The sequence below is a fragment of the Cucumis sativus genome, chromosome 6 (assembly GCF_000004075.3).
Source record: "Cucumis sativus cultivar 9930 chromosome 6, Cucumber_9930_V3, whole genome shotgun sequence".
In the NCBI taxonomy this organism is placed as follows: domain Eukaryota; kingdom Viridiplantae; phylum Streptophyta; class Magnoliopsida; order Cucurbitales; family Cucurbitaceae; genus Cucumis; species Cucumis sativus.
Window position 1 is genome coordinate 7,161,386 of NC_026660.2, and position 15,414 is coordinate 7,176,799.

At 33.1% G+C, this 15,414-nt stretch overlaps 3 protein-coding genes across 3 annotated transcripts; 2 read left to right on the top strand and 1 right to left on the bottom strand.

Annotated features, from left to right (window-relative positions):
- The first annotated feature begins 1,746 nt into the window (after window positions 1-1,746).
- On the top strand, window positions 1,747-5,188 carry LOC101207978 (protein IQ-DOMAIN 1). The gene is made up of 5 exons (XM_011658554.2): window positions 1,747-2,023; window positions 2,116-2,391; window positions 3,009-3,254; window positions 3,376-3,522; window positions 4,270-5,188. Exons 1-5 carry the CDS (start codon window positions 1,943-1,945, stop codon window positions 5,062-5,064), a joined length of 1,545 nt encoding a protein of 514 aa, XP_011656856.1. The 5' UTR covers window positions 1,747-1,942; the 3' UTR covers window positions 5,065-5,188.
- Window positions 5,189-7,260: 2,072 nt separating this feature from the next.
- On the bottom strand, window positions 7,261-8,052 carry LOC105435778. Its single transcript, XM_011658555.2, has one exon. It carries the CDS (start codon window positions 7,980-7,982, stop codon window positions 7,494-7,496), a length of 489 nt encoding a protein of 162 aa, XP_011656857.1. The 5' UTR covers window positions 7,983-8,052; the 3' UTR covers window positions 7,261-7,493.
- A 4,787-nt stretch (window positions 8,053-12,839) lies between these two features.
- Window positions 12,840-14,175, top strand: LOC101217115. Its single transcript, XM_004140570.3, has one exon. The coding sequence runs from the start codon at window positions 12,954-12,956 to the stop codon at window positions 13,923-13,925; it is 972 nt and encodes a 323-aa protein (XP_004140618.1). The 5' UTR covers window positions 12,840-12,953; the 3' UTR covers window positions 13,926-14,175.
- Window positions 14,176-15,414: the final 1,239 nt, after the last annotated feature.

Here is a 15,414-nt window from a genome sequence, read left to right on the forward strand (position 1 = left end):
AAAAACTTGATTTGAATCATACCCTTATATAGATGAAGACAACAACCTGTGGTAAACCTTGATTAGAAAGAATGAAAGATGGTAATTAATTGAAGAAGATTAAAAAAAGTGAAAGAGGAAGCATAATTGATTGTTTGAGCTAATTAAATGATAAATTTAAGTTTAAATAATTTTGAGATTTAGATGACAAAATCAGCCCAATCCAGTGGAAGGCCGCTAATAAACTATATTGTTGGAAACAGAATGATATTTTTTTTCAACATTTGAAAAGGAAAAGGAAAAGGAAAAAGAAAAGAAGTGAATGTAATGAAAACGAAAATTATATAGTTATAAGTTATATGTTTTGAGGAAGAAATGATTGTAAGAGTCATATTGTCCTTAGTATATTAAAAGAAAAAATAAAAAGAAAATGGAAGAGAAATAATGGGAGTAGCTGGAATGCCACGTGGGCAGTCAACAGAAAAAGGCATTGACTAAGTTTGAGTTAAGCATGTGGCTGTGGTCCCCCCATTTACTCAATTGCTTTCTACTGCCACTCTCACGTGGCACCACGTGTCTTTCTTCTCTTTCTCTTTTTTTTATTTATTTTATTTTTCACCTTCAAATACTACAAATTAGTAACCAATCCATTTTCTCTAACCTTTTCTTTTCTTACTTAAATATACGACCAATCAAAAACTCTCACATTCTATTGTGTGTGTGTATATATATATCATATTCCTATTCTCTCTTTTTTCTTTCTAAACCTTATGAAAAATCAAAATGTCAAGGTCACACCGATAATGTAATTGTATCATGAGCATGTGAGTGAGTAAGTTTTGTACCTTCTGGTGGTGTTTTTTTCTTTATGAATTGTGAATTATTATTTACGAAAGATCCCTCTGTGGTTTTTCTGACACCACAACACCATAACCTTTCCCCATGCCTATATTTCTATTTACAAAACCCAATAAACACCAAAACCTTATATATAATATTTATGTATTCTATAATATTAAAACACACACAAAATTCACTCACCCTTACCAACTGGCTTCCTTCCCCAATTACTGACCTTATCTTTAACTATGTGCCCTCCTTCAACTGGGTGCTTACTCTCACTCTCTCCCATGCATCAAAATTAGCAATTACATATTCCTTTTTCTTCTAACTATGATAATATATATATATATATATGTCTGTGAGAGATGTTTAAGATATCGATGAGAACGTGGATATACCAGTAAAAATGTAATAAGGTGAGGAGAGACTAATTTTTCCTCTCAAACATAGATGTAAAAGTAAGCAATCTAACATAACTTGTGAACATCACATACTAAAAGAACAAAAATATTGGTTTGGTTGAACTCAATGCTCTAAGGAATGGATCGAACTTTAACTATCACTCACAAAGGGGTTCACTCTCTGACACTAAAGATCACAAAAATATGGGCAAAATAAAACATATATAATCACAACGCTAATGGAGATGAAAGCAAGAAATAAGAGAACTCAACATATGACACAATGCTTCCGTAACAATCACAAAAAGATACAGGATCTCTTTGTCTAACCTCCCTTCAACTCCAAACAAAAATGCACCTTTTAGGGACATGTTTTTATGATCCATCTTGGTTTAGAAGTGGAATTAATTGATAACTTAGAATGGATATTAATTGGAAGGTAGTATGATGACGTACGTAGCTACCAATTTGACTGAGTGGAGTGTTATTTAAAACAAAGAACAATAATATACAATGGAAATAGATTCCCACATCAATTCCTAACGTCTCTCTGTCTCTCTCATTACCTACATCTCAAGTTCAGCAGCAGTACCAACCAACCTTTCTCTGCCCCCTTGCTTTTAATTATCATGGCTTCCTTCCACATCTTTCTTTCTTCTAAAGATCTCATTTTTCCTTTCTTAGTGTAAATGTAATCCAACCTCCCTTAACAAGATTCAATGGGGAAGAAAGGAGGTAGCTCATGGTTGACTGCTGTCAAAAGGGCTTTCAGATCTCCCACTAAAGATGACGACGAAAAGGTATAAACAAACAAACTAACTAACTAAAAAAAGCTCTGTAATTTTCTATTTTCTTGTCTTTCTTCTTCATTTTAGCTTTCTTCTTTCTGTAGAGGAGAGACAAACGTCGATGGATTTTTAGAAAACCAACTAATCAGCAGCCGGAGCCACTCGCTGCCCACCAACCGCCGTCTAAGCCGGCACCGGCTCTACCCATTGATTCTGTAGCTTTGGAAGACCAGAAACATGCCCTTGCTGTGGCTGAAGCTGCCATGGTTGCTGCTAGAGCGGCTGCACAAGCTGTCCACCTTACTCGCCCTGCTCGGCCTGGGTTGGATCGACATCGTCTCGCCGCCATTGTGATTCAAACGGCCTTTAGAGGATATCTGGTGAGCAATTAGTTTTGAAATGGTTAAATCACTTTTAATTTTGAGAGGTTAAAATCATATCTTTGAAGTGATTTGGAACCGGACAAAGTTATTTTTAAACCTTTCAAAATCATTCTTAATCATGCGCTAAGTTTATATGACTCTTCAGTTTAGACCTTTTGGTTGAGTGAGGTTTAACTTGATAATATCAAGAGGGGGTTGAAAATCTAGTGATATAACGTGACATACTTCTCAACTGATGTTGAGCCCACAATTAGTTTGTTAAACAATCAAAATTGATTTTGAGGGTTAAAATTATGTTTTGAAGTGACTTAGAACCAGACAATAGTGATTTTAACTCTTTCAAAGTCATTATGTAACTCTTGGGTCTAAACATGGTTAAGTGATTGTTAGCCTGATAATATCAAAGTAAGATGTGATTGAATATGCTATCCTTCTCAATTGATGTTTAGCCCACAATGAATTAATAGACTCACTCCTCCATTAACACGATGATAACTTGTTGGGCATACTATTTTCTGTAAATTTCAACTGGATGACTAACAATTTATTAATTTAAAAAAGGCGTAACACATGTTTTATCCACTTAAATTATATTATAATCTTTGGTTTGAAAGGCAAGGAGGGCTCTGCGGGCATTGAAGGGGTTAGTGAAGTTGCAAGCATTAGTGAGAGGACACAATGTGAGGAAGCAAGCAAAGACTACACTGCAATGCATGAAAGCATTAGTGAGAGTACAGGAAAAAGTGCTGGATCACCGGATGCGACTCTCCCTCGAGGGCAGCCGACGGTCGACCTTTAGTGACACCAACAGCGTCTACGAATCTCGCTATCCTCAAGACGTGTCTGAAAGGAAGACTATTGTAAGTTGAAAAAGAAAAACTATACGAACTTTAAAAGATTTCGGGCTCTTATAAAATCATTCAAAACAAGGTTGAAATTAGAATGAAATTTGAGTTCTATTGTGTTTCTTTTGTATGGAAGAAGTGTGTGTCAAGAGAAGGAAGCAGCATTACAGAGGATTGGGATGAACGTGCTCACACAGTTGAAGAAGTTAAGGCAATGTTACAACTTAGAAGAGATGCTGCTTTGAATCGTGACAACATTTTATCTCATTCCTTTTCTCAGCAGGTCCTTACATGCCTCTCTTTTATTTCTATTCGATTTTCGCTGTTTATTATTTAAGCTCCCTTTGGTTTGGCTTTTGATATTTGAAAATTTAATCTATTTCCTCTCACTTTCTTGCCATGGTTTGCCTGTTCTGAAGTTAAACAATTGAAATTTTTACCAGATTTCAGAATCAAAATATATATTTTTTTTATAGTTTTCAAAATTTGACTTAATCTTTAAAAACATTGCTAAAAAGATAGATAACAAACTAAGTGGATGTTTGGAGCTCTCATAAGGTCTGTAGTTAATATATTTGAGTTAAGAAGTTACGTATTTCGCATATAGAACTATTTAGCTGGAATTAGGAAGTATTTCTGATGCAAAGTTGCTTAATTTGGAGTTAGCAAACATTAGAGGGAGTAAGAAAGGGTGATGGAGTCCTCAAATGTGCAAATTTCAATATTGAACAATGTCGAGTTTGATAGAGTTGAGTTATTTAACGTAAACTTGCTAAGTTGATAGGTCAAACATTCTTTAAGAAGTTTAGTAATGAAAAAGTTGTTTCTAAACTTAATTTTCAAAAACAAAAAACTAGCAACCAAATGGTTACCAAATGGAGTATTCGCGTTTAGTAATGTGAACTTTCGGTTTGGATAAGTGAAGCAATTTAAACTTCAAGCCAAAAATCTCCATGCCGTTATTATTTTGTGTTTATGAACAATATTTGTTTCTGAATTTATCTTCTGATGACATAATTGATAACACAAGATATGGAGGACCGGAAAGAGCCCATCAATAGGAAATCAAACAGAGCTTGAAGAAGGACACAAATGGCTAGACCAATGGATGGCAAAGAAGCCATGGGAGAGCAGGGCAAGAGCTTCCATAGATCACAGACCACAGCCCCTTAAAACCCTTGAAATCGACACCTCTCGACCCTACTCCTACTTGTCTCCCAACAATCTCCACACAACCAATTATCAACCTCAATCCCAAAGATCAAACTCGCTTTCCTCCTCATCCCCACTCCACAGAGCCCATCAACACCAATTCTCCATCACCCCATCCCCATCAAAATCACGACCGGTCCCTCAAGTTCGGTCGGCGAGTCCTCGCTACAGCAGAGAAGATAGAAATCAAATCAACCATCACCATGTTACATCCCAAACACCAAGCTTGAGGTCAAAATATCAACATCAAAAAGGGGGTGGTGGTGGTGGGACTTCAATGCCAAATTACATGGCAGCAACAGAGTCAGCCAAGGCACGAGTGCGGTCACAAAGTGCACCAAGGCAAAGGCCAGCAACGCCTGAGAGGGAACGAGTTGGTGGTGGTGGGACTGCGAGGAAACGGCTATCGTTCCCAGTACCGCCGGATCCTTACGGTAGAATAGCAGGGGGTTCTGTTTATGGGAATAGCATGAAGAGTCCAAGTTTTAAGAGTGCTTGTGGAAGGTATGGTGGGTTGGAGGAACAGTCTAACTATTCTTCTTGCTATACAGAAAGCCATGGAGGAGAGGTTTCTCCATCTTCAACCACTGATCTTAGAAGGTGGTTGAGATGATGAACAAAGCCACAAAGTTGAGGAATGTAATTTTTAAGAGGCTTTTGTACTTGAAGATTTCCAAGTGTAAACAGGTTCAGCAGATGAATTAGCACTCAATTGAATAATTTTCTTTTGTCCTTTTCCTTTCCCTCTCTTTTTTAATTATCATTTTTCTTTTAAGCACAGGTACCTAAGAACAAACCAACCACCAAATTACACACTAACTTTTTCATCCAAGATGATGAGAGAATACGATTTCCAAAAACATTTTTCCTGATCAAGAGTAAGTTTGGTAGTATGTTAAAGTTGCAATAGCATGAGTTGCTGACTTATTTACAAGTGTCACTAACATGTAAAAACTGGTAACTCTAATAGATATTTAAATTTCATATATATTTCTGAATGTTGTTGGTCATCTCGGTTATGCTTTTGCGTTTCAAAGTTGTCATTTAAAGTGGTTTCAATATAACTTTCTTTACTTCCTATTAAAATGAAAAAGAAACTATAATTTGGTGATTAGTTTAAAATTGAAAGTAATACGTAAGCGTGCATTCGCAAATACATAAAACTAAGTCATTCATTTCATCCTCTCAAATGAAAAATGAAAAAGTAAGACAATTGTTACAATTGTCAAACAAGTTTGAACGACTTGAATTTCTTTGTTCGCCTCTTCCTCTTCACCATTCGTCTCTAGCATCAACTTCATTTCGAATGTAACTAAGATTATTTGGTATCTTTCTAAAAGCTCACAACTGAAGATAAATAAAGTGGTTCATGGTTGTCTTGAAACAACTGCAACTTAGAATGGAATACTGAACCATTCTCTAAAGTTCATTAGCCATACAAGAACTTGACAAAACGAAACATTCTTTCAAAAGTTTAGATAAGATTATTTGAACCTACGATCATTTTCATTTAGAAAATCAAAGGGTGTCTTGTATGGTTTAACCTAAAAATAGCAAAATACTTGAAAACCCTCCAAACAAAAATTCTAAATATATTTGGGTTAAGTCAGCAATTTTGGTAGGGATGTTTAGACAAATTGGTCAGAGAAGAAAATGAAAACAGTAGGGAACAAGCTATCAAATAGTGAGGAGACCATGCTAAAAAACAGTAATAAAAAAGTTGAGGAGAGTCTTCCACCGAAACATAATCACGTTATTGCAGGCATAAAATGGGTTCAAGGATTTGTTTAAATTTATAATCTTTTAAATAAACTTATAAAGTAACAGTTTCTCTTTGAGCATACCAAGAAAGATTTAAACAAATCTCCAAATCTAAGATGTGCATCATCTGTTGATTTCATAAAAGAATATTGTGAGATTTACAATAGCAAGCTCAGTCTGAGTCATGCAGATCAATACAACAAACTTAAGATCGTATTTAGAAGACTCAATCTGAGATGCCATAGAAGTAAACAAAGATATATGTTCTCAATAACAGCGCGGAAATATGTAACAAGAGCTCTAGGATATGAACTTCACCCAATTCCGGTGGCCAATTCATCTGGTCCGGACCAACGGCAATATGGTTGAATCTTAATGGATTATGAAACTAATCTCACTTCTTAGAATACTCTGTCGTGTATTATAGTCTTGTAGCTCTTTTTTGTCCATTATTATAATTTTCTATTATCTTTTAGACAAATGTAACAGGTAGATACAAACAATCAAGTCCTGGGTAGCTTCCAATAGCTCTCCTTCAGTCCTTGATGGACTGACATGATGTGGTTGGCCACTTATCCGTTGCAAGGAGTGGAGTTCTCAACTTCTTGTTTGGCCCTATGAGTTCATAACTTCGACAACTAAAGGACTGTCAATTTTATACTTTTTAACTCCTAACACGTTGTGAGCCTAGGAGTTCAAAACTCCCTGAGACTATCAGTTTAGTCTCCCTATCTATTAGGTAGAGCATAGTGCATAGAGTTCTGGACAAGGGGGAGCAGAGTTGTTCGGCCGAGTTCGTAGCTCCACAACTAAAAAGAATCAAAATTTTGCCTCAACTCCCACCCTGATCATACGAGTTTACACTCAAAACTTCATAATTCTTTCGAATTCACACAACTCCATCCCCTTTTAATTTCTGACCACGAAGCACAACAAGAAACAAACAACTATCAACCACTATAAACAAGAGGTTTGTTTCATCTAGTTCAAGAATGAGAACAAAACTCAGAAGGAATCCCAAATGGAGGAGTGGCATAACGAATATGAGTGAACTATTAACTCTAGTAGTAAGGTATTGTATTCAAATTTTGGTAATGTCATTTCTTTACTAACTACTACGCCCATCGCCCATCATTTACAGAACGTTGTGAAAACAAGGTGAAGTACCAAAAATATGAAAGATTTGCCATTTTACTTGAAAATTGAACACACGGAGACTTAAAATCTACATAAAACACAACATATGAATATACAAATCAATGACAATTCAAATAAGAATCATCAAACCGGGTCAGAGATTTCCAGAAGGCGTTTTTCCAATTGGGTGAGCCTCAATCCCCAATCTCTGTTGATCTTAAGAGGCCTCACTCTATGATTCATCTCAGATTGACTGTCTTCGGTGGCAGCCCCTTCTTTCTTCTTCTTCTTCTCTTTAACTTGTTGGGTTCTGATCTTCTCCTTCACGGCAGCCGCCTTCTGCAATGCCCTTAGAACATCGGACCCACTAATTTGGGCAGCCTCCGGATGGGATTCGTGTTTGGGGGTCGTTTGGTTTAGGGATTTGGGAGTTGGGGAGTTGACTGCTGAGAGAATTTTGTGGCCAAAGCCTTTGATGCTGCTACTGTTGTTTGGTTTGATGTTTTCAGCATCCGTTCCGGATGGCTGAGACATTGCGCAGAAGACTGATAACGGAGGGGTGGGCGGACGACTGGTTGTGATGGTGAGGCGGTGGCAGGAGGGGATGGGTGAGGTGGAAGAGGCAGCCCACATAGTTTGGAGTGAAGACAACCAAGGAAAGAGAAGCTCCAAGTTCAAACGTGTAAATTTTGATAAAGTTTTAGGAGTCATCTAATGACTAAATGAGATGGTTAAAAATTTTAACAATAAAAAACAATATATTCTCCAACCATTCTTTGATTAACTATACTTACGGATTTTAAAGTATTGTCCACCCATAGTTGCAAAAAAATTTAGCTATTAAATTTAAAATAATTAAATATAAAACAAGATTTTAAAAAATTTACAAATATAACAAAATTTGTCAAATTTTATCAATGATAGAGTGTATCACTAATAGATCATGTTGTAAAAATTGGTCTATCACTGATAGATCATACGAGTTTATCAGTGATACAAGTCAATCCGCGATAGTTTTGCTATATTTGCAATTTTTTTTAAATGATCATCCATTACAATTAACATATTCTTAAATGTCTAACAATTTTCAACTAAGAAAAACAAATACACTTAATATTTGAATTATACGTTTATTTATAAACTCTTCGACCAATGTCATTATTTTTATATTCAATCAATTTTTATATTCACTCACCATACAACTAAAATTCAAATTGAAAAAAAAGAATTAATAGCTAAGAGTACCCAACACGCCAACATAACCAAGAGGATTACAGCAAGTGGAAGATGTGCACGAACAGTGTTTTGTGCATGAGATGCATTATTTTATTGTTCTGTGAATGAGATGAATTATTTTTGCAGCCGCAATGGCCACTGTTATTGCATTTTTTTCATTGTAATACTTAGCAAAAGCGTCAATGTCTTGAGTGACTGGTGGGCTGCCCCAGGACGGCAGGGCAACAATTCAAGAGGAAAGAAAGAAGGAAAATTAGAGGGATAAACAACACATGAGGATGTCCTTGCCAAAAACCATACAAGATAGGATAAGGCACAACCAAGATAGTTGATAGGATACGACACAATCAAGATAATTGACGAAGTCTAGAAACTGTCCAAGAAAGAAGGCTCGAAGAACCAAGATGGTTGACGCATTCAAAAAAAAATGAAAGTGGTTTCCCTCCTCTTTTTAATATTTTTATTTCAAATTAAAAAAAATAATAATAATAATGACCAAAGTGGAATTTGAGAAATATTATAAAAAGTTACCTGTCTAGGGCAGCCTTAAATGGTAAAAGGCTTCTTTCTCCATCCTCTCAAATTCTTTCAACTCTTCCCTAAAAGATCTTCTACTCCCTCTTTTTATAAGACAATGTTGATTGTTTTTTAGACAGTGAGAGCATGCTAGAGAAAGTAGGAGAGTAAGAGAAGGTGGGAGAGTAAGCGTGGTCACGAGGAAAACAAAAAAGAAAAGGAAAATCCTCATCCAACAAAAACCAATATTACTGTAAAATCCAACATGGATTTCCAAAAATAAAGAATAATGTGCCAACCAGACCAATAGAATAATATATTCATAGAGGGCAAGTTTTAGTGGAAAAAAAAGCACTCCATAAATAATGAAAAATCCTGAAAAGTGTTAATATAATAGATTTCGTATTCCAAAAGTGTTAACTCCTATTGCAAATGTATATCAATTGCTAAAGATATATCAATGGAATGCACAATTTTAGAAAATACATAAATATAAAGTAAGACCCTCGCCTCAGTATCATCAACCCTTTGTGGCCGGAGTAATTCCATAAAACTAGAAGAACCAAGTGATAAACGGTCAAAAGTACCATCACACAAAATTCTAGTGCTGTACACGACAAACTTCTATAATAACCATCATCTTTTCATTTATTAATCTTGTTGCTTGAAAACAAGACCATTTTGAATGGTAAATTGTGTGTATATTTTTGGATTCTGCATTTTTATTGCCTTTTTGTTAGATGTGTGCTAGGGATAAGTTTACATGAGCTCATTCATTCATGAAATCGGTAAGATAGGATGATTTCTAGATATTCAATTTTCTCAGAAACACCACCCACCAATGATGCCAGAAGAACAAAGACTAACCTTGTGAAGCGTAATCTTGTTGATATCCAGATGATTTCTTTGGCGTTGCAACACCAATGCGCATGGGAACAATATATCCCATTCATTTCAGTCATAGCTCTTTCCTTTGCATTTTCATCACCAAACCTGACAAAGTCATAACCTTTTGAACGACCTGAATTTCAATCAATAATCACCTTTGCTCCTTTAAAGCAAATATGTTGGATCCCAAAAGTCTTTTTCTAGTTCCACGATCAAAATAAGAAGCTTAGTTTTTCAGTTCAACAGTCAAAAAAATACATTTTAATAAGGTTGGTTTTTGTTAATGATGTAATTTAATTTATTATTCGTATTTTCAATCTCACCGGAAGGGGAAAGATATTAACGAAACTTTTTATTTCTTAGGGTTAAAAAAATATTAAGAAACTTGAAAATTTGAAATTTTTGAATGATTATAATTAAATATGACATATGACCTAAAATCTTCCACCATACGACATTCCACTGCACGTACTTATCAATAATAATTCAATACACTTTATAATATAATAACAATAATTATTAATCACTATATGTTTATATATATATTGAAAGGATCATTAATCAATATTTAAGAAAGCTTGTTGTGCATAATTTTTAATTAGCAATTTCATTTTCTAAAGCTCTAACAAAGTCTCCTGTATTATTAAGAATATGGTGGTTGAATAATTAATTAAAAAATATTGGTTGGTGGATAATGCTTTACTTGTGATTATAATTATAATTCTATCATTAAGCTATTCAATAACATAAAACCCACATTTGGATATAAGAAAAGACATAATAGTAGAAGGTATAATTCATTGTTCAAATTGATTCCACCCAATAATTTTAAGAACATAAGTCAATGTTTCTTTGAGATTTAAACATAAGTTAATTAGCACAATAATAATAATATATATTTACTTTAGTGAAGATTGAAATTTTGATCATTTTTCAGTGGAATGAAAGAATGAAATATGTTAAAGAAAGTCACAACTTTATGGCATTGGACCATATTGTCATGTGATAATATTGGTTGCCATGATTGGTATATTTAAAGTGTTAGAAATATCATTTAGTTGATATTTATATGTATGGCTAATTAATATGAGAATGTGGATTGATGTAATTTTGATATCATCCAAAATATTGTATTTGATTAAAAAGAGACTTTGATATATGCTCAATAAATAGTTAGGATACCCATTGACTTTACCGCCTTCACTTTTATTTCTATTTTTATTTTTAGAAATATTATGAAAAGGTATTTAAATTAATAAATAAACACTTTATTTTTTAAATTATTTATTACTTAAAATATCATTTTTGTTTGTATACTCTAAAATATATTCACTCTTATACTTTCAAATGAACGTATGCAGTTTCAAAATATTTTAAATTATCTCTCAAATTTACCTTTTTTTTTATTTGTATTCAGATTGACCAAATAATAATAATATTAATTTTCACGATACGAAATAAGATTAAATGGATTAAAATAAAAAATTTGAAAGTAGATGGACAAAAATAATTGAACTTCAGACTATAGAAATTGGTATTTTAACTTATTTATATTATATATATTCACATTGGTGTCATTTTATTGCATCTTTTTATGTTTTATGAATTTGTTTTACAATGTAATAAAAATATCAATTTCTTCTAATGTTGACCTGTTGGTAAAAATTAATTTAATATAACTGACAAAAACAAAAAAAAAAAGCTGTAGACTGCACAAAGGATAAAAACTTATTTAAAGGTTCATTTTTTTATCATTTAGAATTCCTACAACTATTATAAGAACTTATTTAAAGGTTCATTTTCTTATCATTTAGAATTCCTACAACTATTATAAGGTTCACGGTTGATTGATATTATTTTGTAATTATTTTATTTTTGTTTTTTTTTTTTAATTAAGGCTATAGATACACTAAGTTTTTTCTTTTTTTCTTTTTTGAAATTTGACTAAAAGTCAACTAATTGTATTTACAAAGGATAGAAATCATTGTAAGATATTAATGGGAAATAGGCTTTATAAATTTTAGAAAAAAAAATATAGTTACTAAATAGAGCTCAAAAACTTAAGAATGTAATTATAGTTATGGATATTTTTACAATATTATTACCTTAAAAAAACTCACAAAGAAATAATATTATCACCTTTAAAAATCACACAAAGAAATAATATTATTACCATAAAAAATCAATAATATTATTAGCTCAAAAAATCACACAAAGAAATAATATTATTACCTTTAAATTAAAATCACACAAAGAAATAATATTATTACCTTTAAATTAAAATCACACAAAGAAATGATATTATTACCTTAAAAAATCACAGAAAGAAATAACATTATTAGCTCAAAAAATCACACAAAGAAATAATATTAGCTTAGAAAAATGAGATGAGAAGAAAGGGATGAGTAATGAGCTTGGGATTTGAATGCTAATTTTTCCAAACCCACATGCTAACCCCTTTCGTCTTGTACACAAAAAGTTTGGCTCATCAACCTAAAGTTGACTTTTATGTCCATTTGTGTGTATATAATTTTATGTTTAACAATTTTGAGGCTTAATTTGTTCCTTTTAGATTAGAAACCCAAATTATTTTTATTTTTTTCTTAATGAAATGATTAGGTGAGAGTTTTTTTTAATTTTTTTTCCCTTTAAGATAGTATGTCAAATTAAACTTTTTTAAAAAATGATTGGGAAATGATATTTTGTAAAATTTCCATATAAAACCAAAAAAAGAGAGAAACGTAGAAAACAAAATAAAATAAAATTATAATTATTATATACTGTGGGTGTATATATTTTATATATTCGACGACTTTGCTTTTCTTCTTATCTAAACGAATGATCATGAAAGTATAGCATCACTATCACACCAATCTCTTTGCTCTTTACTAAAAATCAAACCCCCATTTTAATTCTCCATCTCTCTCTCTTTTTTTCTCCCTCTCTCAAATTATTAACAAAATAATGAAGGACAGATTCCACCGCCGCAACGCCGCCATAGCCTCCTCCCTAGCTGCCATCGTCAAGCCTGCCGCATATTTTATCATCCTCTTATTAACCTACGCTCTCGGTTACTTATCATCATCCCCCTCTACGTCGGCTTCCTCCTCCCTCTCTCCTCCTCCTTTAAATTCCGATATTACGAGTACTCCTCCTCCTTATCATTATTCCACTCCTGATCAATCTCAACTCTTCCAAGTCACCGACACACCCCCTGAGCTCAACCAATTCCGAATCAAAACCCGCTGTTCCCCACCCATCCCTCACCAACAGGTACGTTCAACAATCCTCCAAAACGTCTTCAACGGTCAATCCCCCTTCATCGACTTCCCTCAACCGCACGTCGCTCACCTTCTCCACCCCAAGAAAATCAAGGGATGGGGCTCAAACGGCGCCGTTTTCCGAAACCTTGTTACACAAGTTAAACCACGGACCATTATCGAGGTCGGTTCGTTTTTGGGTGCCTCAGCCACTCATATGGCAGACTTGACTCGTCAACTCGGCCTCCACACTCAGATTCTCTGTGTTGATGATTTTCGTGGCTGGCCCGGTTTCCTCGACCGGTTTAAGGATTTAAGCATGATAAACGGCGACGTTTCATTGCTTTATCAGTTTATGCAGAATGTGGTTTCTACGAATGCTTCGGATTCGATTATTCCTTTGCCGTTCTCGACCGGTTCGGTTCTTGATAGTCTGTGCGAGTGGGGGGTTTATGGGGATCTGATCGAAGTGGATGCGGGGCATGACTTTAACTCGGCTTGGTCTGATATAAACCGGGCTCATCGGATACTTAGACCGGGTGGGGTTTTATTCGGGCATGATTATTTTCTATCGGCTGATAATCGAGGGGTAAGACGGGCGGTTAATTTGTTTGCTCAAATCAATGGTTTCAAAGTGAAAGTTGATGGTCAACACTGGATTCTTGTTTCTCCTTAAATTTCATGCCACCTCTACAATTTGGGTTGCTGATTTTAAAACTTGTGTTCATGTAAATCCATAATTTTAATTTCATTTGTACATCGTCTCAAATTGGCTCATTCTGTATGAGAAAAGAGAATATAATTATTTCCTTTTTTTTTTGCATATAGAAAGATTGGATTGGTAATGAATTTTACTCATTGGTTTTAATTTTAGTTTTATAAGTTTATGTAATTCTATATTGTTGTACAAATTGTACTTTATTTGATTAGTAGTGTATTATGATTCCCTAAGTTTGAAAATAACCTTTACAAAAAGATAAAAATTAATATTTGATTGAATAAATAATTAAGGTTGAATTTGGAAGCATTATACTCAAACCTTACCTAAGTAAGACAAAGCCAACCAATCATTGGGCCCAATAGCTTAAGAGTTGAGTTCCCACACACGTTTTTTCATACGACCACGGTTACAAATATGACAATCACAACAACAAAGGAAGGATATTGACGAATGAAGGATCCAATCCCTTTAAATTGGTTCTAATTCACCACAAAAATCTAATCATCATAAATTCATCCTCAAATAAAAATAGCTTCTATTTATCTAAATTGATACAACTTCAAAATTTAGGGTGTGATAAATGTATAAATCGATTGCGCTATTATGCTTAACTATGAACCCCATAAATGGTAAAAATATCACCTATGTCAAAAGTATTAAGTATTAGAAAATGTATATTATATTGAATGGATTTAGAAGTTTTTATAGTATAATTTGCTAAATATAATATATGTTAGAAGTGAAAATATGAAACAAACGATGGAGATCATTTAATTTTCGTATATAATCAATTTCATTTTATTTAGTACCTCCATAAATTGTAGTGAAAATTTTGAAATAAATAAATAATTAAAGTTGTTTTATATGATATTACAAATCATTTTTATTCAATTATTCGTAAGTTGGTAAATACATTATTGCTTCGTTATTGATTGGTATATAAAGTTCCAAATAAATAATGAAATTTCATGCACAACATAAATGTTATATACTATGTGGGGCTTTATAATAAATGAAACTATATTATTGTTCAATAAGGAAAAAATTTTAATTAATTATTTTAGGTATTTTATTGAATATTCATATTGAAAATGTGTCGTCTGTCCAACAAAATTTATCATATTTAAAAATTTAGATCTTATCGTTTTGAAATAGTCAAAATTTAATTTATATTTTATAATTTGAATTTAGTATTTATAATTTGATAAAATCGTATAATAAATAATCTCTCAAATTTAAAAAGAAATGCTCACGAAGGAGAGCAATGTTTTAACTTCTATGAGAATTATAGAAAGTGTCTACTTTAGATTGCTCCAAGGTCATCTATGTAGATTTCAAACAATTTATAACTATTATGTATGCAAATATTGTATGTCTTCTTTTAATTTTATAATTCATTATCAATATTTATATTATAAAAAATATTTATAATACTATATGGGTT

Coding starts and splice junctions, on each gene's coding strand:
- LOC105435778 (XM_011658555.2), bottom strand. CDS start 7,982: ATGTGGGCTGCCTCTTCCACCTCACCCATCCCCTCCTGCCACCGCCTC.
- LOC101217115 (XM_004140570.3), top strand. CDS start 12,954: ATGAAGGACAGATTCCACCGCCGCAACGCCGCCATAGCCTCCTCCCTA.
- LOC101207978 (XM_011658554.2), top strand. CDS start 1,943: ATGGGGAAGAAAGGAGGTAGCTCATGGTTGACTGCTGTCAAAAGGGCT. Junction 2,024..2,115: donor CTAAAGATGACGACGAAAAG/GTATAAACAAAC, acceptor TTCTTTCTGTAG/AGGAGAGACAAACGTCGATG. Junction 3,255..3,375: donor TGTCTGAAAGGAAGACTATT/GTAAGTTGAAAA, acceptor TTTGTATGGAAG/AAGTGTGTGTCAAGAGAAGG.